This window comes from Schistocerca serialis, chromosome 4 (genome assembly GCF_023864345.2).
Source record: "Schistocerca serialis cubense isolate TAMUIC-IGC-003099 chromosome 4, iqSchSeri2.2, whole genome shotgun sequence".
NCBI lineage: Eukaryota > Metazoa > Arthropoda > Insecta > Orthoptera > Acrididae > Schistocerca > Schistocerca serialis.
In genome coordinates, this window is record NC_064641.1 from 7361849 (window position 1) to 7388326 (window position 26478).

General features: G+C 39.9%; 1 protein-coding gene across 1 annotated transcript in view; it reads right to left on the reverse strand.

Moving 5' to 3' along the window:
• Positions 1-26478, reverse strand: part of LOC126475055 (DNA-directed RNA polymerase II subunit RPB2) — an 88499-nt gene that overhangs the window by 8987 nt on the left and 53034 nt on the right. The window contains exons 14-15 of the mRNA XM_050102607.1: positions 20474-20718; positions 7036-7129 (exon numbers count right to left, since the gene is read on the reverse strand). Of these exons, the coding sequence (XP_049958564.1) occupies positions 7036-7129; positions 20474-20718 (339 nt within the window). The remainder of the gene's footprint in view (positions 1-7035; positions 7130-20473; positions 20719-26478) is intronic.

Consider the following 26478-nt stretch of genomic DNA (forward strand, 5'->3'; position numbering starts at 1 on the left):
TGATGGTATGTCTCTTGATTTTCCTGCATGAAAGATTTTTTTTAATGTGAAATTTAAAACTTCAGATTTCCTATACTGTCTTCTGGTGCCTCCTAGACTGGTTGACAAAGGACTGGATAGAAGCCTTTGACGCATTTACTGATCACAAGTATTATAGGGTACAGCAATCAGTTGCAAATATTTGCTGTAAGCTTTACTACTTGAAACGAATACAGTTACTGGGCACAACTGTTTCCCTATGGAATCAAACCACTTATGTTGCATAGGACCTAAACTATCTCTGGTTCTCGGTATCTTCTGCTACAGTATTATAGTCTAACTAGTTTACACTTTGTGCATCGCTCTTTTTATAGAAGTAAGAATTTTTATTAATTTTCATATATGTCAACATTTACACATTCTTCTCCACACTGTGAGTGCAACTATTTTTGCTTTCTCAACATTTTCTGAATTTTATTATTAAATCTCGGTAGATCTTTTCCATCCTTAATCCACGTTCTCAGCACATTACATGACTTTTTCAGTTTGAACTTTGTCCACAGTTCCTCTTTGTTCATCATACTGGAACCAAATGGTTTCCGATCTCTAAGCAGAAAGCTAATGACTTATTAAAAACTCTTTCCAGGGTGAAAAAAATAAAATAAAAAAAACACGGGCCTCCACAGTTCTTGATGGATTTATTAATTTCAGAATTTCAGTAACCATCATCACTATGGTGACATGATCACAAATATCTGTGTATATACTGACAATGTAATAAGGTCTTGCCTGTCTGTAACAACACACATAAAAAAATGTTTTGCATCAACCTGGTTCCCAGAACTCGGGAAGATAGACGTTGACTGTGGATATCTTATCACAGACACAGTCCCTCTGACTATTCAGAGATGTCACTAAACCCGCCCAAAGATGTAAACAACCACACATGAGAAGTGTCTATTAGAGGGAGGGCGCCCGACAGCTGATCACTTCCTGTCATTTCACGAGGAAGGAGGTATACGGCTCATTGTTATCTGTAGTTCAACCATGCCTAAACAGTCAATACTACAGTTCGATCGAGTCCGCATTGTTACTTTGTGCTAGGAAGGGCCCCCAACAAGGGAAGTATCCAGACATCTCAGAGTGAACCAAAGCAATGTAATGTATTGCGAATACATAGAAAGAAGGATCCTTTATTCTATGATTATATGATAGCGGAACAAACACTGATAGCAGTTACTTCTGTAAAATATCTGGGAGTAAGCGTACGGAACGATTTTAAGTGGAATGATCATATAAAATTAATTGTTGGTAAGGCGGGTTGAGATTCATTGGGAGAGTCCTTAGAAAATGTAGTCCATCAACAAAGGAGGTGGCTTACAAAACACTCGTTCGACCTATATTTCAGTATTGCTCATCAGTGTGGGATCTGTACCAGGTCGGGTTGACAGAGGAGATAGAGAAGATCCAAAGAAGAGCGGCGTGTTTCGTCGCAGGGTTATTTGGTAAGCGGGATAGCATTACGGAGATGTTTAGCAAACTCAAGTGGCAGACTCTACAAGAGAGGCGCTCTGCATCGCAGTGTAGCTTGCTGACCAGGTTTCGAGCGGGTGCATTTCTGGATGAGGTATCTAACATATTGCTTCCCCCTACTTATACCTCCCAAGGAGAACACGAATGTAAAATTAGAGAGATGTGATTTGAGACTTTCTCGGCGTATTCCATTCGTGAAATCTTCTCGGGTGATCAGCCAAGTAAAGGCGTCGTCTTCTCGCAACGTTTCGAAGGGTTTCGTACCCATCATCTTCGCTTGAAGATGATGGGTATGAAACCCTTCGAAACGTTGCGAGAAGACGACGCCTTTACTCGGCTGATCACCCGAGAAGATTTCACAAATTAGAGAGATTTGAGCGCGCATGGAGGCTTTCCGGCAGTCTTTCTTCCCACGAACCTTATGCGACTGGAATAGGAAAGGGAGGTAATGACAGTGGCACATAAAGTGCCCTCCACCACACACCGTTGGGTGGCTTGCGGAGTATAAATGTAGATGTAAATGATGTTCAGACATGGAGGAGACACACAAACTGTCGATGACATGCCTCGCTCAGGCCACCCAAGGGCTCCTACTGCAGGGGACCTACCTACGGTTTATGGCTTGGAGAAACCCTGACAGCAATGCCACCATGTTGAATAATGCTTTTCGTTCAGCCTCAGGATGTCACGTTACGACTAACTGTGCGCAATAGGCTGCATGATGCGGCAACTTCATTCTCGATGTCCATGGTGAGGTCCATCTTTGCAACCACAACACCATATACCATGCTACAGATGGGCCCAACAACATGCCAAATGGACTGCTCAGGATTGGCATCACGTTCTCTTCACCAATGAGTGTCCCATATGCCTTCAACCAGACAATTGTCAGAGATGTGTGTAGAGGCAACCTGGTCAGGCTGAACGCCTTATACACACTGTCCAGCGAGGTGCAGCAAGGTGAAGGTTCCCTGCTGTTTTGGGGTGGCATTATGTGGGGCCGACATAAGCCACTGGTGGTCATGGAAGGTGCCGCAACGGCTGTACGATACGTGAATGCCATCCTCCAACCGATAGTGCAACCGTATCAGCAGCATATTGGGGAAGGCATCCATCTTTAAGCATGACAATTCGCACCCCCCATCGTGCACATCTTGTGAATGACTTCCTTCAGGATAACAACATGGCTCGACTAGAATGGCCAGCATGTTCTCCAGACATGAACGCTATCAAACATGCCTGGGATAGACTGAAAAGGGCTGTTTATGAACGACGTGACCCACCAACCACTCTGAAGGACCTATGCTGAATCACTGTTGAAGAGTGGTAGAATCTGGACCAACAGTGCCTTGCTGAACTTGCGGACAGTATGCCACAACAAATACAGGCATGCATCAATGCAAGAGGACGTGGTGCTGGGTACTAGAGGTACCGGTGTGTACAGCAATCTGGACTATCGCCTCTGAAGGTCTCGCTGTATGGTGGTACAACATGCAATGTGTGGTTTTCATGAGCAATAAAAAGGGCGGAAAAGATGTTTATGTTGATCTCTATTCCAATTTTCTGTGCAGGTTCTGGAAATCTCAGAACCAAGGTGATGCAAAACTTTCTTTGATGTGTGACATTGTTTCAAATATTTCCAGTGTGTGCAGGCTGCCTCACTAGCTGCTGAAGACAGTTTTTGAAAAACTGTGTTCAGAACTATTTCACAAGACACTGTCGGTGCCACCAGCAATTAATCCATAGATATAGAAGTTTATGCTTTGTACGATGAAGTTGCCTTCAGCTAATACAGCATGATGATGGTACTTCCACGTTTCTGTCTAGACAGTCTTTGAATGTTACTACAACTGTTACAGCAGAATCGTGTAGCAGGAAAAAACATCAAATGATTAAATTCCATTCACCTACGCCGGTTACTAATTCAATGCCTCGCTGAAATATTTCAGAGTTTTATACTTTAGGTTTCATCCAACCCTCTGTTCACAATACAATTTGAACACAACTGCTTTCCTGGAGGGTGATAAACTCTGAAACTTTGTTAAGAATGCTCTGACAATTTACTGTTAAAATTTTTACATTGGAAATGTGTGTACTTTGCACACAAATCTGATTTGCTCTACCTGTACTGACTGGTAGGTGTTCATGAAAGAAGCTCAAACTACAGCCAAGCCTATAAAGTCCCCATGCACTCTCCACAAGTACACTGCCACATGAATAGCCATTTCCTCTGTGTGTTGCATCCCTTATCTGTCAAAGAGAGTTCTGCAACTCTCCATCCCACAATGTATGTTCAGAAATCTGCAGCCAAGACTGTCAAAACACTCATGGAGAGATGAGACCCTCTTGCCTGCTCCAAACCAAAGGTCTCCCATCAATTCTAGATATGATACTGCAAATTGTAAGCTCTGTTTGTACCCACAAGTGAAGCCAGCAGTCTTCACAACTTCCACCAGCCAGCCACAAGAACTGAGGATGGCCTCAGAACCCAAGTGACGTGTCGCTTTTGCTGACATCAGCCGATACTTGAAGACAACTGCAATCTGCACCTTTGACAGTTGTAGGCAGAGCATCCTCCTCATCTCTGATTAAGCCACACCCAGCAGACATACCGATCACATAGTGGACTTCTTTCCAGCCCTGGACACTATAAGGCACTCCATACTGCGCCTAACATTGAGGCTCCTCGTAACTAGCCAACCTTTCCCCATTTGCTGCTCAGTCCCTGTTGAAGGATTGGCCACTTGTCCACTTCCTGAATGAATAGATGAGGCCTGACGACCAGTCCCCTCATTGACTCTCCACTTTAAGCGACTCAAATGAGTTATTACCTGTCACTCACTAGTTGGCAAGGGCAGTTCCCTGCATCAGGTACACTTTAAGGTGTAGCGACAGCAGAGCCCGTAGGCAAAACAAATGGCACCTGAAGTATCCCAAGCAACATGAGAGTTCCTCCACTGCCACTACACCACATGGCAGCAGCCTGCAGACAGCTGACCGCTGCCAACAATGTCTTCAGCTGTTTGCAAACTGTGGCCAACTCCTCCTGCATCTGCACACTGTGTGCACACTCCCCATCTGTCCTAATACTAAAATTTGAACGAAAACAACATAATAAAAATGATGAAAACAAACCTTTTTGTCTTTTAGACAAGGATTTGTGACTCCACGATGGCAAACAACCTACTCTCCCAGTTGTTAAGGAATGGAGGATGGTGCCTGACTGAGCTCTTTACAATAGTCGTCGGCTGTTCAGACCAAAACAAATGACAGCGGCAATACAGGCAGCCTAAATCTACAGCACACAAAACTATAATGCAAGACTATGCCTCTTAAATGCACAAACACCTAAAGAATTTAAGAAATTAACTACAAAATTTTGTACACACAAACTTCTACTATGAAGCAAGTAATATAATGCACAAACAAACTGTTCTCCTGTTGATTCCCTGAAAAACCGGCACATGACAGCCAAAAATTCCTGTTCGTTTCACAAGCTTGTGTCTCATGCATCTCACAGATGTGAACAGGCCACTGTAAACCATTATAACCACTGTTCAGTATGTTATGTAGGCATTATGACAACCAATCAACTAGCTGAGCAATCAGACGGATGGCAACTGACAAACTACAGTTAAGTTACTGTTTATATGCTGCTTAGTCCACAAAAAGCTTTGTTTTGTAACTTTCGGGATTGGATCTTCACCTGTCAACCAAAGTTGTCTGAACTGCGTAGGATGGAACAGTACCTCAGTGCTGAACAGTCATTTTCCTATTTTTATCGTGTTCAACTATGCTACCCCAGACCCTCCTTTTTATGTTTGGCATCTGTTCCTATTTTGTATCATCGTCATAACCAATTGTTTTCAGTCTATTTGGACAGTTCTGTCTTTTCTACCGGTTTCACAGCAGTCCCAGTAATTACAGGCTCTGCAGCAATTATATTTTAGGCAACCTATGGTATACCCTCATTTTTCTCACTGCTAAAATAAACCACCACCCTCTTCTGTACATTGTTACCTCTTCGGACAATAGTATGTAAAACATACCCACATACAGGGTGTTTCAATAAGAATGACCTGATTTCCGAACTCCATATTTACTGATAAAAGCATACTACAAACTCACAAAATCTTAAAAGTTTTAGTTATGTTATTACAAATGCTCTGTGTGTCCACCACCAGCAGCACAAATAATATAGCTAAATTTATCAAACTTTACACAATGTATCTGCTTTTACAGACACCACGCTGCCTGCTGTTCTGTTCTTCACTTCTTCTCAACACAAGGTAAAGGGGAGATGAACACAATTTCCTTCACACATCCCCACAAGAAAAAAAAAAAAAAAAAAAAAAAAAAAAAAAAAAAAAAAAAATATCACAAGGGGTCATGTCTGACAATCTTGGAGGCCAAGAATGCAAGACAGGGCATCATCCAGCATTGGGTAAGAGTGTCATTGAGAAATTCACATGCCAATGCAGTGGTGTTCCACCCTTTTGGAACATGAAGTCATCAGAGTCCTGCTGAAGCCAATTCTGCAGCACTTGAAGGTAGCATATTCCAGCCACTGTGTTTTCCTCAAAAAAGAATGGAGCATTCATTTTTTCACGAGAAATGACACAAAAATGTTCATTTTGGGTTAATCTCTATCGTGCTCAATAATGTCATGAGGGTTCTGGAAGCCGATATGCGTACGTTATTTCGGTTTACTTTACTGCTAACATTAAATGTTGCCTCATCACTGAAAAGCAATCAGAGTGCAAATATATCTTCTTCCATGTCCTTTAGCAGAGTATTGCTGAAGTCAACTTGTTTCCTTTTATCACCAACCTAAAGAGCTTGCACTAATTTTAGTCTGTATGGTTTATACATCAAACGACACCTTAACACTTGCCGGACAGTCTTACCAGTTCTCTGCTTGTGTGGCAAGTAGACTTCCATGGGCTCTGTTCAAACATTTGTCAAATTCTTTCCACAATGTCATCAGTATGGCAAGATTGATCTGGACTCTTATCTTTGCATAAGCATCCTGTCTCAAACTGGCGATACCAATGATTAATTTTTTCGGTGCTGACAGATCAATGCCAAAATGCCGACAAAGAATTCTGGACTGAAATCACTGACTGACTCGATCTTTGTAAACCGCAGCACACAAAACACCTTCTGTTGAGCAGACACCATCTTACTCTGACTGACTACAAAGTGAGAAGACGCAATGACTGACATCTAACTGTGTTTTTTTAACTTTAGGCCACTCCAACCCAAACATCACATATTTAAATGGGAACACCTACGTTATTCTATTATCTTTGTTGGAAGTTTGAAGTGGAAATAGTGCATTAAAATGAATTTTATGCTGCAGATGCCAGGCATACTTTATGGCAAATTAATATGTAGACTGGAGAGTCAAGCAAATTGTTTGAGAAATTTGATGATCTAATTATCCTCCCCAACCAACATGTGGCTGGGGGGAAAAAAGTGGCAAGTGGAACACTGCAAATATGAGCTAAAAATTGCTCTTACCTGACAGGTCTGCCTTGTTGGTTTTTCAAATTGTTCCTCTTGATCACCAATCCGCTTTGATTCAGCATCCTTGTAAGATCGGAAGAAAACTGACCTGAAAGATTTTGATATATCAATTATATCAATTGACTTTAAATTCTTGTTTCTATAATTATGCACTGTTAGATACCGGCCAACCCTCTCCTCAAGAATGAGTAGTCAATGTCAAGAGAGTGAGAAGTGCATGACTACACCCTCAAATGAAGATCAATGTAGATTGTAACCATACTAACACCACAAAGGAAACAACATGCAAAGCAGAATATTTGTGTTTCAATTATATTTTTCATTTTAGAGGTAGCCTGTATATGAATAAAACAAAAGTTGAACAAGACAATTTCTTACTATAATTAATGAAGCCAAATTAGGCTTTTGCTGAGCAATAAATATGCACAAGCTTGAAACAACTTTACTTGATGTTGGGCATCACAAATAAGCATTAAATGTGTTTGTGACAATTTCTGGCTTATGCTAAACTTTCAAGGGCCAAAAAACAATGAAATTTTTGGACTCTGTTTTCTGCTTTTAACTCTGAAACAATACATCCTACAGAAAATTTCCAAAACACCAGAATGAAGGAGCATAAAATTTTGTGTAAAATGACCTACTGAAGAGTTACAATTGACAGCCATTTCACCACTATCAGCAATTTATACCAAATTGGCAGAAAGGTGAATTACGCTCACATGTCAACACCTGTAACTCGAATACAGCTACTCCACAAGGGAAATGTCAGGCATGAAAGTTATAGAGCATCAATTTCTACTTAAAAAGAGTTCAAATATTACAATCCACTCTCTTCTTCGGAAAGATAAAAATAAAAATGTGAATAATTCATAGTGCTAAAGAAGAAACGTGGACGAAATTGTGGACATGTCGAGTTCTGTGAACATTTGTAATTTCTAACTTTTCTCCCCCCATTACATGATGTTAATGGGGAATTTCAAATACATATTATTCATATGAAAGTAATTCTCACATAGGTAATACTAGTCACAAAGGAGATAAGCAGAACAAGCACTAGCTTTCACAAATTAGTTTTCATCCTATGAATTAGATAGATAGCGCATTTTAATGATATCAGCAGCACACCTACAGCTAAACCAAGATGCCACAGCTGTACAATAAACTGACTAATATTAAGGTAAGTTCAAAAGTGTATACTTAAAGAAACAAATAATTAAAAATGAAAAAGATTACTTTCATTTGCACCACGGACGTGGGAGATAAGGAAGGCTCTCACTGGCTTGCTGGTGGACTTTTATTTCATTAAAGCGCTCTCTCGTGACCCCCCCCCCCCCCCCTCCACACACCACAAATTCTTTAATCACCAAGCCATAAAGCACTTATCACCTTAATCCATACTTCACTAATCATGCAGACCAAATATGGACTTATAAATCCTGGTCTCAGTCAGAAACATTCTGATTGCAAGATCAGACAATCAACCAAACATGATAAGTCTTCTAATGAATAGAGATTAAAAAAATACCTGGCACATGAAGTAATGCAACAAAACTTTTAATTTACATAAAATGTTAGTTTCTTATGGTACCTTTTTTCAGTTGTTATGAGACACTTTCCTTATTGCTTCACTTACACTCACTCTTAGCTCTTCTAAACAGCTGGTTCAAGTTAAAATCACTAACTTTGAATGTAATAATCTCAGTTTTCATTCTACTCAGAAAATAATGAGAAAATCTGCATGTGACAGCAATGTTTTTACATTGTGTAATGTATTAATATTGTAGTTTTCTTATTCTTACGGATGCAACTTTGGCAATTTAGGTTATGTGCAGATTTTTTTGAAGAATTCGGTAGGTAGGGTTTGAGGGGGAACAGTGACACCAACTTGGCCGAGAACTAGGAAAAATGTGGGGTGGGGAGTGGTAAGCACGCAGAAAATTTCGTATCATACTGCCACCCATGGGAGCATATACTACACACCTCGGCTTCTTATTAACATCCACAATGTTCAACCCTCGAGTGGGCGGGCTGTTTTTCATAACACGAGCAGGTGCGTGGTGCACTTTGTACACATGAAAAGAATAGGTTTCCTTATGTCACCAAGGTAAGTCACATATGATCAAAATCACAGTTTAATCTTAGTTCATGTAAACAAGGAGAAAATAAACTTACATAATATGAACTAAACTACTGTTTTATTAAACAATAATGAAATAAATTCTCACTATAACTCTCTGTTCCCAAGGACAGGTGTTAAAGAGACAGTAATACGCATTTGAAGCATTAAGCAATGCAGCTGCATCAGATCTCGGTCAGCTGCTTATTTGATCACTAATTATCTTGTAGACAACTGCCCTAATGTGGGATTATGTTGCTAGTTCGTAACTGGGGTAATTTTTTTGAATTTATCGTATATTTTTTCTCGCCTAGCTCACTTTGTATTTTATATTACTGCTGCTCACTTGGGCATACGACAACACAATTTATCGCTGTGTTACCTGAAGCAATACTGAAGGAATAGGTATAGGTTTACAATTGTGAAGCAAAAATGGGACTGCACAAAATCTTTTTACTTTTGGTTGGTGTACTTTATACACAGGCGTGCCCATTCGAGGCTAAAAAATGCAGTTTGCCTGACTAAATTCATAGTCAGAAATTGAATCGATTAAAACTAGACAAATATTCAGCAATAGTACACATTTCCGCAGGGGCTGGTTAAACTAGTCAGGAATCAGCAAACACAAGGGGTTATGTTAGCTGCTGATTCAACACAGCCAATGAGCGAGCAGCAGGTAGACAACATGTCTGAAACCAACAAATGAAGGCATACAGTCACATTTTCAGATCAATACAGATGAGGAATCCACTATGAAAAACCAGCTTGTTCTCATGTCTCACTGAAATTAAAACCCCTGAAGTTGCGCATCTTTTTTTGACCCTCATTGATTAGGTGAAAATAATTTCAAATAATGATACTGATGATAATGGTAAAGGAAGTGATGTAAAAAATTAATGTAAATCAATTCTTTTTGTTTACTCAAACAACGGAAAATCCAGGATGGAATGTAACAATATTCCGAGAAGGACAGTTGCCACCCACCATACAGTCGAGATACTGAGTCACAGACAGGCAAAACAAAAAGCTTTAAAGTGTGAAAATCTGTTTGTTGTGCCTATGTGCGACTCAGCATCTCCGCTATAAGGTGAGTGGCAACCTTCCTTCCAGAATTCTTTTTGTTCATTTTATTTCTCTTTGTACGAGGGCAGTTCAATAAGTAATGCAACACATTTTTTTTCTCTGCCAATTTTGGTTGAAAAAACCGGAAATTTCTTGTGGAATATTTTCAAACATTCTCGCTTCGTCTCGTATAGTTTCATTGACTTCCGACAGGTGGCAGCGCTGTACGGAGCTGTTAAAATGGCGTCTGTAATGGATGTGCGTTGCAAACAACGGGCAGTGATCGAGTTTCTTTTGGCGGATAACCAGGGCATCTCAGATATTCATAGGCGCTTGCAGAATGTCTACGGTGATCTGGCAGTGGACAAAAGCACGGTGAGTCGTTGGGCAAAGCGCGTGTCATCATCACCGCAAGGTCAAGCAAGACTGTCTGATCTCCCGCGTGCGGGCCGGCCGTGCACAGCTGTGACTCCTGCAATGGCGGAGCGTGCGAACACACTCGTTCGAGATGATCGACGGATCACCATCAAACAACTCAGTGCTCAACTTGACATCTCTGTTGGTAGTGCTGTCACAATTGCTCACCAGTTGGGATATTCAAAGGTTTGTTCCCGCTGGGTCCCTCGTTGTCTAACCGAACACCATAAAGAGCAAAGGAGAACCATCTGTGCAGAATTGCTTGCTCGTTATGTGGCTGAGGGTGACAATTTCTTGTCAAAGATTGTTACAGGCGATGAAACATGGGTTCATCACTTCGAACCTGAAACAAAACGGCAATCAATGGAGTGGCGCCACACCCACTCCCCTACCAAGAAAAAGTTTAAAGCCATACCCTCAGCCGGTAAAGTCATGGTTACATTCTTCTGGGACGCTGAAGGGGTTATTCTGTTCGATGTCCTTCCCCATGGTCAAACGATCAACTCTGAAGTGTATTGTGCTACTCTTCAGAAATTGAAGAAACGACTTCAGCGTGTTCGTAGGCACAAAAATCTGAACGAACTTCTCCTTCTTCATGACAACGCAAGACCTCACACAAGTCTTCGCACCAGAGAGGAGCTCACAAAACTTCAGTGGACTGTTCTTCCTCATGCACCCTACAGCCCCGATCTCGCACTGTCGGATTTCCATATGTTTAGCCCAATGAAGGACGCAATCCGTGGGAGGCACTACGCGGATGATGAAGAAGTTATTGATGCAGTACGACGTTGGCTCCGACATCGACCAGTGGAATGGTACCGTGCAGGCATACAGGCCCTCATTTCAAGGTGGCATAAGGCCGTAGCATTGAATGGAGATTACGTTGAAAAATAGTGTTGTGTAGCTAAAAGATTGGGGAATAACCTGGTGTATTTCAATGCTGAATAAAACAACCCCTGTTTCAGAAAAAAAATGTGTTGCATTACTTATTGAACTGCCCTCGTATTATCAAAAATTAGATATTCGATACAAAGCATAAGTTTAAAATAGGAATAAAGATAACTTTTTTTGGGCAGATACTTTATATCAAGGAAATGTTTTTAATTGTGATTCAAAAGAGGGGTGTCCATAGTCTGGGTTTTTTAAACTCAGGTAAATACGGTAAATTTTAAGCCGATGGAGGTTTATAGAAGTCTGTTCCCTCAATTCCAGCAGGTAAGAGTAGGCAGCTGAATTCATGAAAAGGATGAAGATTTAAAGTTAAATGTCTCATCAATGAGTCTCTGGAGAATGAGCACAGGTTTAGTTAGGGAACGATCTATGCCCTTCTCGAAGGTCCAGGAGACATCTTGATTAGTTTAGAAAAACCACAGGAAGCATGAAGCACAATGACTGGACAGAATTTTGATATTCACTTCTCTCAATTTCTAGTCCTGCGTGCTAACCTGTGTCCCACCTTGCTCTGTCAGGTGAACTAAACATGACTTCCTAGCACAAAACTGAATCACTGGCAATAAAACTGGTCCCATATGCATACAAGAAGGAAAATTACAGTCAATTTCATATGAGGAATTACCCACGAGTGTCATTTATTGGATACTTACAGAGTATATGTAGAAATGAATGTTTAAATCACATTTAAAAAACTGATTTTTTGTCACTTTGTTACTTTAGATGAGTCACGGGTCAAACCCTTCACACCATAAATAAAACAGCCATCAAATGATTAGGTGAAACCTGGTGAGACTTTACAAAAAAAGGCAGAGTTAATCTCATCTGGCAGAAAGGATGGACAGTATACACGGAGGTGATAAAAGTCATGGGATACCTAATAATATCATGTCAGGCCACCTTTTTTCCTAGCGTAGTGCACCGACTTGACATGGCGTAGACTCAACAAGTCTTTGCAAGTCTCCTGCAGAAATATTGAGCCATGCTGCCTCTATAGCCCTCCATAATTGTTGCCGGTGCAGGATTTTATACACAAACTGACCTCTCAATTCTGTCCCACAAATGTTCAATTGGATACATGATGGGTGATCTTGATGGACAAACCATTTGCTTGAAAATGCCAGAATGTTCTTCAAACCAGTCATGAGCAACTGTGGTCCACTGAGACACACACATTGTTTGGAAACGTAAAGTCCATGAATGGCTCCAAATGGTCTCCAAGCAGCCAAACATAACCACTTCCAATCAATGATCAGTTCAGTTGGACCAGAGGACCAAGTCCATTCCATGTAAAAACAGCCCACACCATTAATGGAGCCACGATCAGCTTGCACAGTGCCTTGTTGACAACTAGGGTCCATGGCTTCGCGGGGTCTGCACAATATTCTAACCCTACCATCAGTTTTCACCAACTGAAAGTCAGACTCATCTGACCAAGCCACAGTTTTCCAGTCATCTAGGGTCCAACCGATACGGTCACAAACCCAGGAGTTGTGCTGCAGTTAATGTTGTGCTGTTAGCAAAGGCACTCACATTAGTTGTCCAATGCTATAGCTCATTTATGACAAATTTCGCTGCACTATTCTGATGGACACATTTGCCGTATGTCGCACACCGATTACTGTGGTTAGTTCATGCAGCGTTACTTGTCTGTTAGTGCTGATAACTCTGCACAAACGCCACTGTTCTCTACCATTATTGAAGACAATCGGCCATTGCATTATCTGTGGTGAATGGTAGTGCCTGAAATTTTGTATTAACACTATCGATCTCTGAATACTCAATTCCCTAACAATGGCTGAAACGGAATGTCCCGTGCATCTAGCTCGAGCTACCATTCTGTGTTCAAAGTCTGTTAATTCCTGTTGTGTGGCCATAATCACATCGGAAATCTTTTCACATGAATTACCCGAGTAGAAACGACAGCTCTGCCAATGCACTGCCTTGTGTATGCGATACTACTGCAATCCGCATGTGCATATTGCTATCCCACGACTTGTCACCTCAGTGTATTCTGGGGTGCAAAATTCGTTATTCTTATTGGTTACTTTACAAATTGCAAAACAGTAGAGAGTAAATACTGTTGAGTACTTCAGGACCAAATGGATTAAAAAATATGACAACAGGCCTGGATTCCCACAAGGGGGGGAAGTGGGGGGGGATCTAGTTTTTTCATGACAGTGCCTGTTTCTAGAAACACACTGACGTTTGGAAAACTCCACCTTCACCAGATCTGGCACCCTCTGGCTCTGGTTTCCAAAAACTTCCACATCTGAGGAAATATGCAGCTTGCACACACTGAGTAAACTGAAAAGTTTAGTGTGAATGGCACCATGTCAACTACAGGGCAGAATAACAGATGTCCCACGGAAATGACTGTGCCAAATATAAACTAAGCTAGATATTTCCTTATTGATAATGAGTAATCAGGTCTACATAGAAGTAAATTCATACTGCTGACCTAATGGTTTTATTTTCTAATGAAATGTTTTGACAGAGCACTTTTCTACAATCATGGCATTCAAGTATGAAGAAACAAACTGACATCTGCTATTAGGCATGATTTTATTACCACTGAACTGTGCATTTTGAGAGTAAAGCCCCATATCTTCAGGCAGTACTTCGTTTTACATATTATTTACAGAAACTGTGTTAATATATATCTGAATATTCCCCCCCCCCCCCCCCCCCCTACACTGCCACTCTTATGTCAGAAGGTAAGTCTCGTTTCCAATACTCTAACAAATTAAATTTTCCTTTAAAGTTCTAATTATTTCAGCTGCTAAGTTTTAAAACACACTTTGCAAAAATTTTAACTTGTAAACTTCTGTGTTTTATTTGCTTTTTAGTTTAATCCACATTTATAAATGAAGAGCATCATTTCAAATCATACTAAGTTCAAAAAACAAATTTTACAGGAAGAGCAAAAAAACTGATTACTCCTGAGCTGGAAAATTTTTCACAAATTGTAAAATTTGAAGTTGCTGTGTTAGAGGGTTACTTCCAAAAACAGGAAAAAGTGAGAGCAATTTGCATTTGTGTTCTTCACATTTAGGGAAAATGTGTTTACTTAATATGCTTTGAGCCAATGATTTATAAAATATACAAATAAAAATGCTCACTGAAGTAAATACATAACTAACAAATTATTTTTGATATTATAGAACTTTGTCTTTTAATAAGGAATTGAATTTTCCACAATACACATTCTAATGTACAGAGTGTTCATAACATCCTCCTTGCTGTCAAGTGACTAATAGGATTTATATCAAACTAACATTATATTTATATAATAGAGGGAAACATTCCACGCAGGAAAAATATATCTATAAACAAAGATGATGTGACTTACCATACGAAAGTGCTGGCAGGTCGATAGATACACAAACAAACACAATCATACACACAAAATTCTAGCTTTCGCAACCAACGGTTGCTTCGTCAGGAAAGAGGGAAGGAGAGGGAAAGACGAAAGGATGTGGGTTTTAAGGGAGAGGGTAAGGAGTCATTCCAACCCCGGGAGCGGAAAGACTTACCTTAGGGGGGAAAAAAGGACGGGTATACACTCGCGCGCGCGCGCACACACACACACACACACACACACACACACACACACACACACACACATACACATACAGACACAAGCAGACATTATATTTAAAATCATGTTAATACACAAAAAATATCCCATTAACCATTTTTATGTACAATTCACATTATCTTTCTGCTATAATTCTGTAATGATATACTGTATTGGTTAAATGCTTGGTTGTGTTCAACTGTTAATTCAAACTCTAAATCGTGCCCCCCCCCCCCCCCCCCCCCCAAGTTGACACACCAACTTCTTCCTCATTGGCACCCACTGGCAGTTACAAACCATGTTTGCATAGAAACGTATATCTTCTATAGCCATACCCTCAGCCGGTAAAGTCATGGTTACATTCTTCTGGGACGCTGAAGGGGTTATTCTGTTCGATGTCCTTCCCCATGGTCAAACGATCAACTCTGAAGTGTATTGTGCTACTCTTCAGAAATTGAAGAAACGACTTCAGCGTGTTCGTAGGCACAAAAATCTGAACGAACTTCTCCTTCTTCATGACAACGCAAGACCTCACACAAGTCTTCGCACCAGAGAGGAGCTCACAAAACTTCAGTGGACTGTTCTTCCTCATGCACCCTACAGCCCCGATCTCGCACTGTCGGATTTCCATATGTTTAGCCCAATGAAGGACGCAATCCGTGGGAGGCACTACGCGGATGATGAAGAAGTTATTGATGCAGTACGACGTTGGCTCCGACATCGACCAGTGGAATGGTACCGTGCAGGCATACAGGCCCTCATTTCAAGGTGGCATAAGGCCGTAGCATTGAATGGAGATTACGTTGAAAAATAGTGTTGTGTAGCTAAAAGATTGGGGAATAACCTGGTGTATTTCAATGCTGAATAAAACAACCCCTGTTTCAGAAAAAAAATGTGTTGCATTACTTATTGAACTGCCCTCGTATTATCAAAAATTAGATATTCGATACAAAGCATAAGTTTAAAATAGGAATAAAGATAACTTTTTTTGGGCAGATACTTTATATCAAGGAAATGTTTTTAATTGTGATTCAAAAGAGGGGTGTCCATAGTCTGGGTTTTTTAAACTCAGGTAAATACGGTAAATTTTAAGCCGATGGAGGTTTATAGAAGTCTGTTCCCTCAATTCCAGCAGGTAAGAGTAGGCAGCTGAATTCATGAAAAGGATGAAGATTTAAAGTTAAATGTCTCATCAATGAGTCTCTGGAGAATGAGCACAGGTTTAGTTAGGGAACGATCTATGCCCTTCTCGAAGGTCCAGGAGACATCTTGATTAGTTTAGAAAAACCACAGGAAGCATGAAGCACAATGACTGGACAGAATTTTGATATTCACTTCTCTCAATTTCTAGTCCTGCGTGCTAACCTGTGTCCCACCTTGCTCTGTCAGGTGAACTAAACATGACTTCCTAGCACAAAACTGAATCACTGGCAATAAAACTGGTCCCATATGCATACAAGAAGGAAAATTACAGTCAATTTCATATGAGGAATTACCCACGAGTGTCATTTATTGGATACTTACAGAGTATATGTAGAAATGAATGTTTAAATCACATTTAAAAAACTGATTTTTTGTCACTTTGTTACTTTAGATGAGTCACGGGTCAAACCCTTCACACCATAAATAAAACAGCCATCAAATGATTAGGTGAAACCTGGTGAGACTTTACAAAAAAAGGCAGAGTTAATCTCATCTGGCAGAAAGGATGGACAGTATACACGGAGGTGATAAAAGTCATGGGATACCTAATAATATCATGTCAGGCCACCTTTTTTCCTAGCGTAGTGCACCGACTTGACATGGCGTAGACTCAACAAGTCTTTGCAAGTCTCCTGCAGAAATATTGAGCCATGCTGCCTCTATAGCCCTCCATAATTGTTGCCGGTGCAGGATTTTATACACAAACTGACCTCTCAATTCTGTCCCACAAATGTTCAATTGGATACATGATGGGTGATCTTGATGGACAAACCATTTGCTTGAAAATGCCAGAATGTTCTTCAAACCAGTCATGAGCAACTGTGGTCCACTGAGACACACACATTGTTTGGAAACGTAAAGTCCATGAATGGCTCCAAATGGTCTCCAAGCAGCCAAACATAACCACTTCCAATCAATGATCAGTTCAGTTGGACCAGAGGACCAAGTCCATTCCATGTAAAAACAGCCCACACCATTAATGGAGCCACGATCAGCTTGCACAGTGCCTTGTTGACAACTAGGGTCCATGGCTTCGCGGGGTCTGCACAATATTCTAACCCTACCATCAGTTTTCACCAACTGAAAGTCAGACTCATCTGACCAAGCCACAGTTTTCCAGTCATCTAGGGTCCAACCGATACGGTCACAAACCCAGGAGTTGTGCTGCAGTTAATGTTGTGCTGTTAGCAAAGGCACTCACATTAGTTGTCCAATGCTATAGCTCATTTATGACAAATTTCGCTGCACTATTCTGATGGACACATTTGCCGTATGTCGCACACCGATTACTGTGGTTAGTTCATGCAGCGTTACTTGTCTGTTAGTGCTGATAACTCTGCACAAACGCCACTGTTCTCTACCATTATTGAAGACAATCGGCCATTGCATTATCTGTGGTGAATGGTAGTGCCTGAAATTTTGTATTAACACTATCGATCTCTGAATACTCAATTCCCTAACAATGGCTGAAACGGAATGTCCCGTGCATCTAGCTCGAGCTACCATTCTGTGTTCAAAGTCTGTTAATTCCTGTTGTGTGGCCATAATCACATCGGAAATCTTTTCACATGAATTACCCGAGTAGAAACGACAGCTCTGCCAATGCACTGCCTTGTGTATGCGATACTACTGCAATCCGCATGTGCATATTGCTATCCCACGACTTGTCACCTCAGTGTATTCTGGGGTGCAAAATTCGTTATTCTTATTGGTTACTTTACAAATTGCAAAACAGTAGAGAGTAAATACTGTTGAGTACTTCAGGACCAAATGGATTAAAAAATATGACAACAGGCCTGGATTCCCACAAGGGGGGAAGTGGGGGGGGAAATCTAGTTTTTTCATGACAGTGCCTGTTTCTAGAAACACACTGACGTTTGGAAAACTCCACCTTCACCAGATCTGGCACCCTCTGGCTCTGGTTTCCAAAAACTTCCACATCTGAGGAAATATGCAGCTTGCACACACTGAGTAAAATGAAAAGTTTAGTGTGAATGGCACCATGTCAACTACAGGGCAGAATAACAGATGTCCCACGGAAATGACTGTGCCAAATATAAACTAAGCTAGATATTTCCTTATTGATAATGAGTAATCAGGTCTACATAGAAGTAAATTCATACTGCTGACCTAATGGTTTTATTTTCTAATGAAATGTTTTGACAGAGCACTTTTCTACAATCATGGCATTCAAGTATGAAGAAACAAACTGACATCTGCTATTAGGCATGATTTTATTACCACTGAACTGTGCATTTTGAGAGTAAAGCCCCATATCTTCAGGCAGTACTTCGTTTTACATATTATTTACAGAAACTGTGTTAATATATATCTGAATATTCCCCCCCCCCCCCCCCTACACTGCCACTCTTGTCAGAAGGTAAGTCTCGTTTCCAATACTCTAACAAATTAAATTTTCCTTTAAAGTTCTAATTATTTCAGCTGCTAAGTTTTAAAACACACTTTGCAAAAATTTTAACTTGTAAACTTCTGTGTTTTATTTGCTTTTTAGTTTAATCCACATTTATAAATGAAGAGCATCATTTCAAATCATACTAAGTTCAAAAAACAAATTTTACAGGAAGAGCAAAAAAACTGATTACTCCTGAGCTGGAAAATTTTTCACAAATTGTAAAATTTGAAGTTGCTGTGTTAGAGGGTTACTTCCAAAAACAGGAAAAAGTGAGAGCAATTTGCATTTGTGTTCTTCACATTTAGGGAAAATGTGTTTACTTAATATGCTTTGAGCCAATGATTTATAAAATATACAAATAAAAATGCTCACTGAAGTAAATACATAACTAACAAATTATTTTTGATATTATAGAACTTTGTCTTTTAATAAGGAATTGAATTTTCCACAATACACATTCTAATGTACAGAGTGTTCATAACATCCTCCTTGCTGTCAAGTGACTAATAGGATTTATATCAAACTAACATTATATTTATATAATAGAGGGAAACATTCCACGCAGGAAAAATATATCTATAAACAAAGATGATGTGACTTACCATACGAAAGTGCTGGCAGGTCGATAGATACACAAACAAACACAATCATACACACAAAATTCTAGCTTTCGCAACCAACGGTTGCTTCGTCAGGAAAGAGGGAAGGAGAGGGAAAGACGAAAGGATGTGGGTTTTAAGGGAGAGGGTAAGGAGTCATTCCAACCCCGGGAGCGGAAAGACTTACCTTAGGGGGGAAAAAAGGACGGGTATACACTCGCGCGCGCGCACACACACACACACACACACACACACACACACACACACACACATACACATACAGACACAAGCAGACATTATATTTAAAATCATGTTAATACACAAAAAATATCCCATTAACCATTTTTATGTACAATTCACATTATCTTTCTGCTATAATTCTGTAATGATATACTGTATTGGTTAAATGCTTGGTTGTGTTCAACTGTTAATTCAAACTCTAAATCGTGCCCCCCCCCCCCCCCCCCCCCCCCAAGTTGACACACCAACTTCTTCCTCATTGGCACCCACTGGCAGTTACAAACCATGTTTGCATAGAAACGTATATCTTCTATAGCTCTCCAATCATCCACAACACTTTTATGCAGCAAATTATTCACATTAGTCTTCTATACTTCAATCACTTTACTGTATGGCAATTTAAGTTGATGAGCATGTTTGGTTTTCTTTTCCCTCTTTCGGCTTCCTCTTTAATCACCACCTACAGCAAGTTCTTCCCCCATAAATGAAAAAGTGGTTCCCTTACACACAATTCCCAAGGAAAAGATAACTCATTATTGGACATTTAGCACTGTTGAGAAAAGTGGCCTATTTTCAGTACAACAATTGGAGCAAAGTAATTAATGAGCTTCATATAGTGTTAACATTGCACACAACACAATTTGAAACAGCTGGTTTTCAGTTGCTACTTACACTGTTAGAGAATATGGATTGTGACAATCGGATTTCACATTATGAAAGATTCCTTCAGTAACTATATGAAAATATATCATGGCAGACACAACACGATTTGAAATGATGCTCCTCATTTGGCCATTTTAAGTCGGTATTTGTACTTTAAAAATTATGTAGATAAATTAAGCAGATTCTACCTGAAGAAGCCACGCTCCACAGCTGAAGCATTCATGATGACACTGTCTTCTTGGTTGTAACCTGTGTAGCACAAGATGGCTACAACTGAATTAATACCAGCTGGAAGTTCTCTGAATCTTAGATATTCCATAGAACGTGTTGTAACCAGTGGCTTATGAGGATAATACAGCACATGAGCCAGGGTGTCCATTCTTACGTGGAAATTTGTAATGTAAACACCCATAGCTTGTTTACCCATAGCACTCTGCAACAAAACATCCCAAGATAATACAGTAAACATAAAAATTAGAAAAAATCAGGGATAACATATGCAGCATTTTACTTATCAAATAAGCAAGATCAAAGATTTTTTTATATACTGAAGACAACACTGAAGAGACTACTGAAAAATAATATCTAAAAATAAAATTTCAGAAATATTCTCCATACACATTGTCAATGTCAGTAAAACTTTCCTGCATATCCATTTCAGTTGCAATCTAACAAAGATGGATGGGAATGGCATTTGTGAACATTAGATCAGAGCAACAAACTTCTCCACATTCCACCAGCTTGCATGAAAGGCTGCACAGAAGTTCAAGATATGAATTGTATTTAGTGAAAAATTTATGCTACTACCTTTTCTTTAATTGCTTCTTAAATTCTGGTGCTGAAAGCTTCTTCCACAGACAGGTTTCAGTTCAGATCCCTATAGGTCAAGCACAAATGCACCAGCGAGCTAGTGGCATCTGCTACTGAGTGAGTTTCATACACAATAACAGTTATACAAAGTTACAGATAGATATTTTCTAAAAACACAATATGTGCACATATGGCTGCACCAGTACTTCTGACACATACTGCTTTACAATTCTCTCCGACCTATATTTAAACACTGTATTAGCTAATGCAAACACTGCCTCCAATAAAAAGCACACGATCCCAAACTGGTAATGCAAGTAAAAAGTTAATTTTTGCAGTAATTCAGTGCACTCCATGTTACAGGTTCAAAAATATGCAACAAATTTGGTTTTAATGCAAGAGGGATTTCCTTTTAATTTAACAGATTCTCATTTCAGGTACTATCAGAACGTACACTAATATAAATATGTGATTTTCTGACTTCCATTGACTCCTCTGAAAAAGTTGTACTGAATGTGCTTTTGTTACTTGTTATCTTCACCGTGTAGAGATACTGAGCCCTGGACATAAATAACTTTTTCACACAGCTATGGATTATGCACGAGAGGCTTTAACTGTCTTGAAAGAAAGTTACCCCCACTGAAGAGAGGGGATATATGTAGCTCTCTTAAGAGAGAGAGAGAGAGAGAGAGAGAGAGAGAGAGAGTTTAAGAAATATGTTGCTCAGCCCAAAGTGGTTAATAGTTACCAGGTGCAATCTGCTGCATTATCAGACCAATTCACCACCACCACCACCACCACCACCACCACCACCACCACCACCACCACACCACACCACCACCAGAGTTTTGTCAGGCCGTGACTAACAGCAAACTTTGTATATAAGAAACTACGAGGGTAATCCCAAAAGTAAGGCCTCCTGTTTTTTTATAAGTACATAGACCTGTTTATTTCTACAATGGTTTACATCAGTTTAAAGCTTGAACATTTAGCTATTTTTTGGCAATCACCATTTCTGCCAATGCATTTTTGTAAATGCTGTGGCAGTTTTCATATGCCCATGTCATACCAGCTCGCCACCATGCTGTTTAGAAAGTTGTGAACCTCTTCTTTCACCTCGTCGTCTGAGCTGAATCGCTTTCTGGCCAAATGTTCTTTTAACCTAGGGAACATGTGATAGCCACTGGGCACCAAGACAGGGCTATAGGGTGGGTGGGTGATTATGTTCCACTGAAACTGTTGCAGGAGAGCAACGGTTTGCCGAGTGATGTGTGGGCAAGTGTTGTCATGGAGAATGTGTACGCCCTTGCTCAACATTTCTCTTCTCCGGTTCTGAATTGCCTGTTTGAGTTTTCTCAGAGTATCACAGTACCTGTCAGCGTTAATTGTGGTCCCAGCGATTCAGTTAACTTTCTAAACAGCATGGCGGCGAGTTGGTATGACATGGGCGTACAAAAACTGCCACAGCGTCTACAAAAATGCATCGACAGAAATGGTGATTATGTCGAAAAATAGCTAAATGTTCAAGCTGTAAACTGATGTAAACCATTGTAAAAAGAAACAGGTCTATGTACTTATAAAAAAATAGGAGGCCTTACTTTTGGGATTACCCTCATGCAAGACTTATCTAGAATCTAAAACGTGAGCAAAAAGTAATGGGAATTTGTTTTTTGCAAAGTGTCTTTTTGCCAACATGAATTCTCGCTCGCTTTGAAAGTTATCACTCTCTGCCAGCACTTTTTCGAATCTTGGAAGGACTTCTGGAACTCACTTTTCATTATGGTATTCAGCTCCTTCGGCGATCCTGTTTTATCTCATCTATAGTGGCAAAACAACAACCTTCTTGATGGTTCTTTTCAGAAAGAAGTCCCAGAGGGCCATGTAAGGCAAATACAGTGGCTGAGTCAACATAACTGGTTTGTTTTTTTTGCCAAAAAATTACAAACAACCATTGAGGTGTGAGCAAGAGCATTATCATGATGCAGTTTCCAAGAGTAGTTCTGCCAAAATTCTCTTCAGATTTCTTCATGCAAATGGCACATAACTTCCAGGCAGTATTCCTTAGTGATTGTATGACCACAATGTAACAACCTCAATATGCACTATCCCATTGTAATCTAAGAAAACAGCAAGAACAACTTTTAAATGATCAAATTTGTCAATTTTTTTGGGTCCTAGCTCTTCAGGCAGTTTCCAATGGGACAATTGGGTCTTCATTCCAACCTCATACCCATATACACATGTATGAGGGCTATTCAGAAAGTAAGGAACATTTTGGCATTTAAACTAAGTACAAGAAATACATTTTATTATAAACATCTGAAAGAGCGACCGACTTAGTACTTTTCCACTTAGTCACCAAACACACTGAGGCACTTATCACAGCGGTGGACAAGCTTCGAAAGACCTTCATCGTAAAATTCTGCTGCCTGACACTTCTGAGACATCAGCCAATGACTCACACTTGCCTGGAGTTCCGCGTTGTCATCAAAGCCTAGCTTTTGAGTGACAATTTCAAACAACAAAGTCTGTGAAACAATGTTCAGGCGTCCACTCTTCTCTTCATCATGAACACTGGTTCGGCCATTTTTAAACCGAATGCACCATTTCAGGATAGAACGTTCACTCATTACGTTGTTTCCGTACACTTTGTAAAGTTCACAATGAATTTCTATAGGTTTTAGGATTTTTATCAACAAAAACCTTATCACAGACCGCACCTCACAACTGGCAGGATTGCAGCGCACATTTCAAATTCGAATATTGGAGGGGGAAAAGAAAAAAACAGGCGCACAGAGGCATTCCTGCTATCACGGATGGATGCCGACTGAGCTGCCAAGCACGCACATACCAAAATATACACGATTGGCGCGCGTTTATCGGCGTCAGACGGAAACCTTCCCTACTCTCTGAATAGTCCTCATATCACCACCTGTTATCAGCTTCTTTAGAAGTTCTGGGTCATTCTATACTTCACGGAGCAATTCCTGAGCGATCTCTCTGACATTGTTTTCAGTAGAAATTCAACAATTCTGGAACGAACTTTATTGCTACTTGTTTCATGCCCAAAATGTTCGAAAAAATTGCTTGGCATAAGCCAAAGAATATGCCAACATCATCAGCAACCTCTCCGATGGTGATTTCGCAACTTTCCAGAACCATTTTCTTCACTTTTTCCACATTATCGTTGCTTAATTGATGCGCCAGGGCACCCAGGGTGGTTGTCATCTTCAACACCACCTCTTTGAAACACTGGTATTAGTCAAACTCTTGTCTTACTCATATCTCTTCACCAAAAGCCACAGTCAACATTTAAAACACAGTGCTGTACTTTATTACATGTTTCAAGTAAAATTTAACACAAATTCTTTGATCCCTCTTTTTCCAACATAAAAATTCGCTGAGCACTCAAAAACACACGTAACCTTTTCGACTGTCAACAATACAATAAATATTCAAAACAGCTGATTATGCAAACATATGTGAGGAATACATGTACCAACACCACAAAAAATTTTGAAACTCTGATGTATAAAGCCCGCAAAATTAAAACATTCCTGTAACTTTTTTATCAAATCTCTTAAGTTCTGCTAGCCAATCAACTGACGACAAAAACATAAAAACCATTAAAATTAAGTGCGGGCCTTGGGCTGTTTCAACATAATCCAACAGCTGTAACACACTTGTACATGCTTCATATCCTCCTACGCGGAAACATGCAGCCTTCTGTGACAAGACAAACAACCAGTAACAGACTGACAGTGGCACTACGCTGATCACCACATAATCTTCTGATACAAAAGAAGCATTCCGATTAAAAATCATGTGCGAAAATGTGATATAGAGGTGATGTGGAAAATTTTACCGGCAAAAATCTATTCCAGAGACATGTTAGCACTGTGACCCAAAGTAGTTGATGGAACATTAGAAAATCATGGCAGAGTTGTGTATTGTGTTCTTTATACAGTTCATTGTATTGCAGTTTCCAAACTGGGATAAAAATTCTGTGGATGAAACAATCACAATGCTAAACATACCAGGTAGCCAACCTTAATTTTGTTTGTGCAGTACAATATGCATAGTGTGTGCAGACAGTAATGTTATCTAGGGGTAGCATCTGATTAGTTATCAAAACATCCTCAGTCCCAGTTGGAACCACGCCACCACTTAAATTTTTTATTCAAAACTTTTAGCAATGGAGGCCAAGGGATTCCAGAATATGTCGCCCTCATTCTGCCAACGCCCTTGTCAAAGGGAACGAAGGAGCAGACAGAGCTTCAGGGCAATCTCTTGCTCTTGGGGCAGGAAACTGTCCCAAAAAGGCAGAAGAATCAGCAATTGTCAACAGCATGAGGCTGCAGAATGCAGAGGAAACCACTGCATTAAAGACACACTGTGTATCCACAGGACATATGGCCTGTAATGGAAAGAGTACCATGATGATCTCTCCACTGGCAAAAGTTTTGCAATAAATTTCAGCTAGTAGTTGTGAATACTCTGTTCAAGAATCACAAGAGGAAGAGGTATATTTGGAAAAGGCCAGGAGATATGGGAAGATTTCAGTTAGATTACATCATGGTCAGGCAGAGATTGCAAATCAGATACTGGATTGTAAGGCGCAGCCAGGAGCGGATATAGACTCAGATCACAATGTAGTAGTGATGAAGAGTAGGCTGATGTTTAAGAGAGAACTCACGAAAAATCAGTACACAATGAAGTACCCAGGAATGAAGAGAGACGCTTGAATTTCTGACGCTATGGATACTCTGATAAGGAACAGCTCCATAGGCAGTTCAACTGAAGAGGAATGGACATCTCTAAAATGGGCAATTACAGAAGTTGGAAAAGAAGACAGGTACAAAGAAGTTAACTGCGAAGAAACCATGGGTAACAGAAGATGAAAAAAGGAAGTACAAAAATGTTCAGGGGGAGTACAAATCACTTAGGAATGAGATAAATAGAAAGTGTAGGGAAGCTAAGTTGAAATGGTTGCATGAAAAAAAAAAAAAAAAAAAAAAAAAAAAAAAAAAAAAAAAAAAAAAAAAAACCATTGTCACAAGGACTGACTCGGCATATAGGAAAGTCAAAACAACCTTCAATGAAATTAAAACCAAAGGTAGTAACATTAAGGGTGCAATGGCAACTCCACTGTTAAAAGCAGAAGAGAAAGTAGATAGGTGGAAAGAGTTCACTGAATGCCTTTATGAAGAAGAATCAGAAATTAAAAGTTCTTTGGATTACTTAAGATCAAATAAGGTAGTAGGGATTGATAACATTTCAGCAGGATTTCTAAAATCATTGGGGAAATTGGCAACAAAATGACTTAGGAAAATATCATCCGCACAATTCCGAAGACTGCAAGAGCTGTTAAGTGCAAAAATTA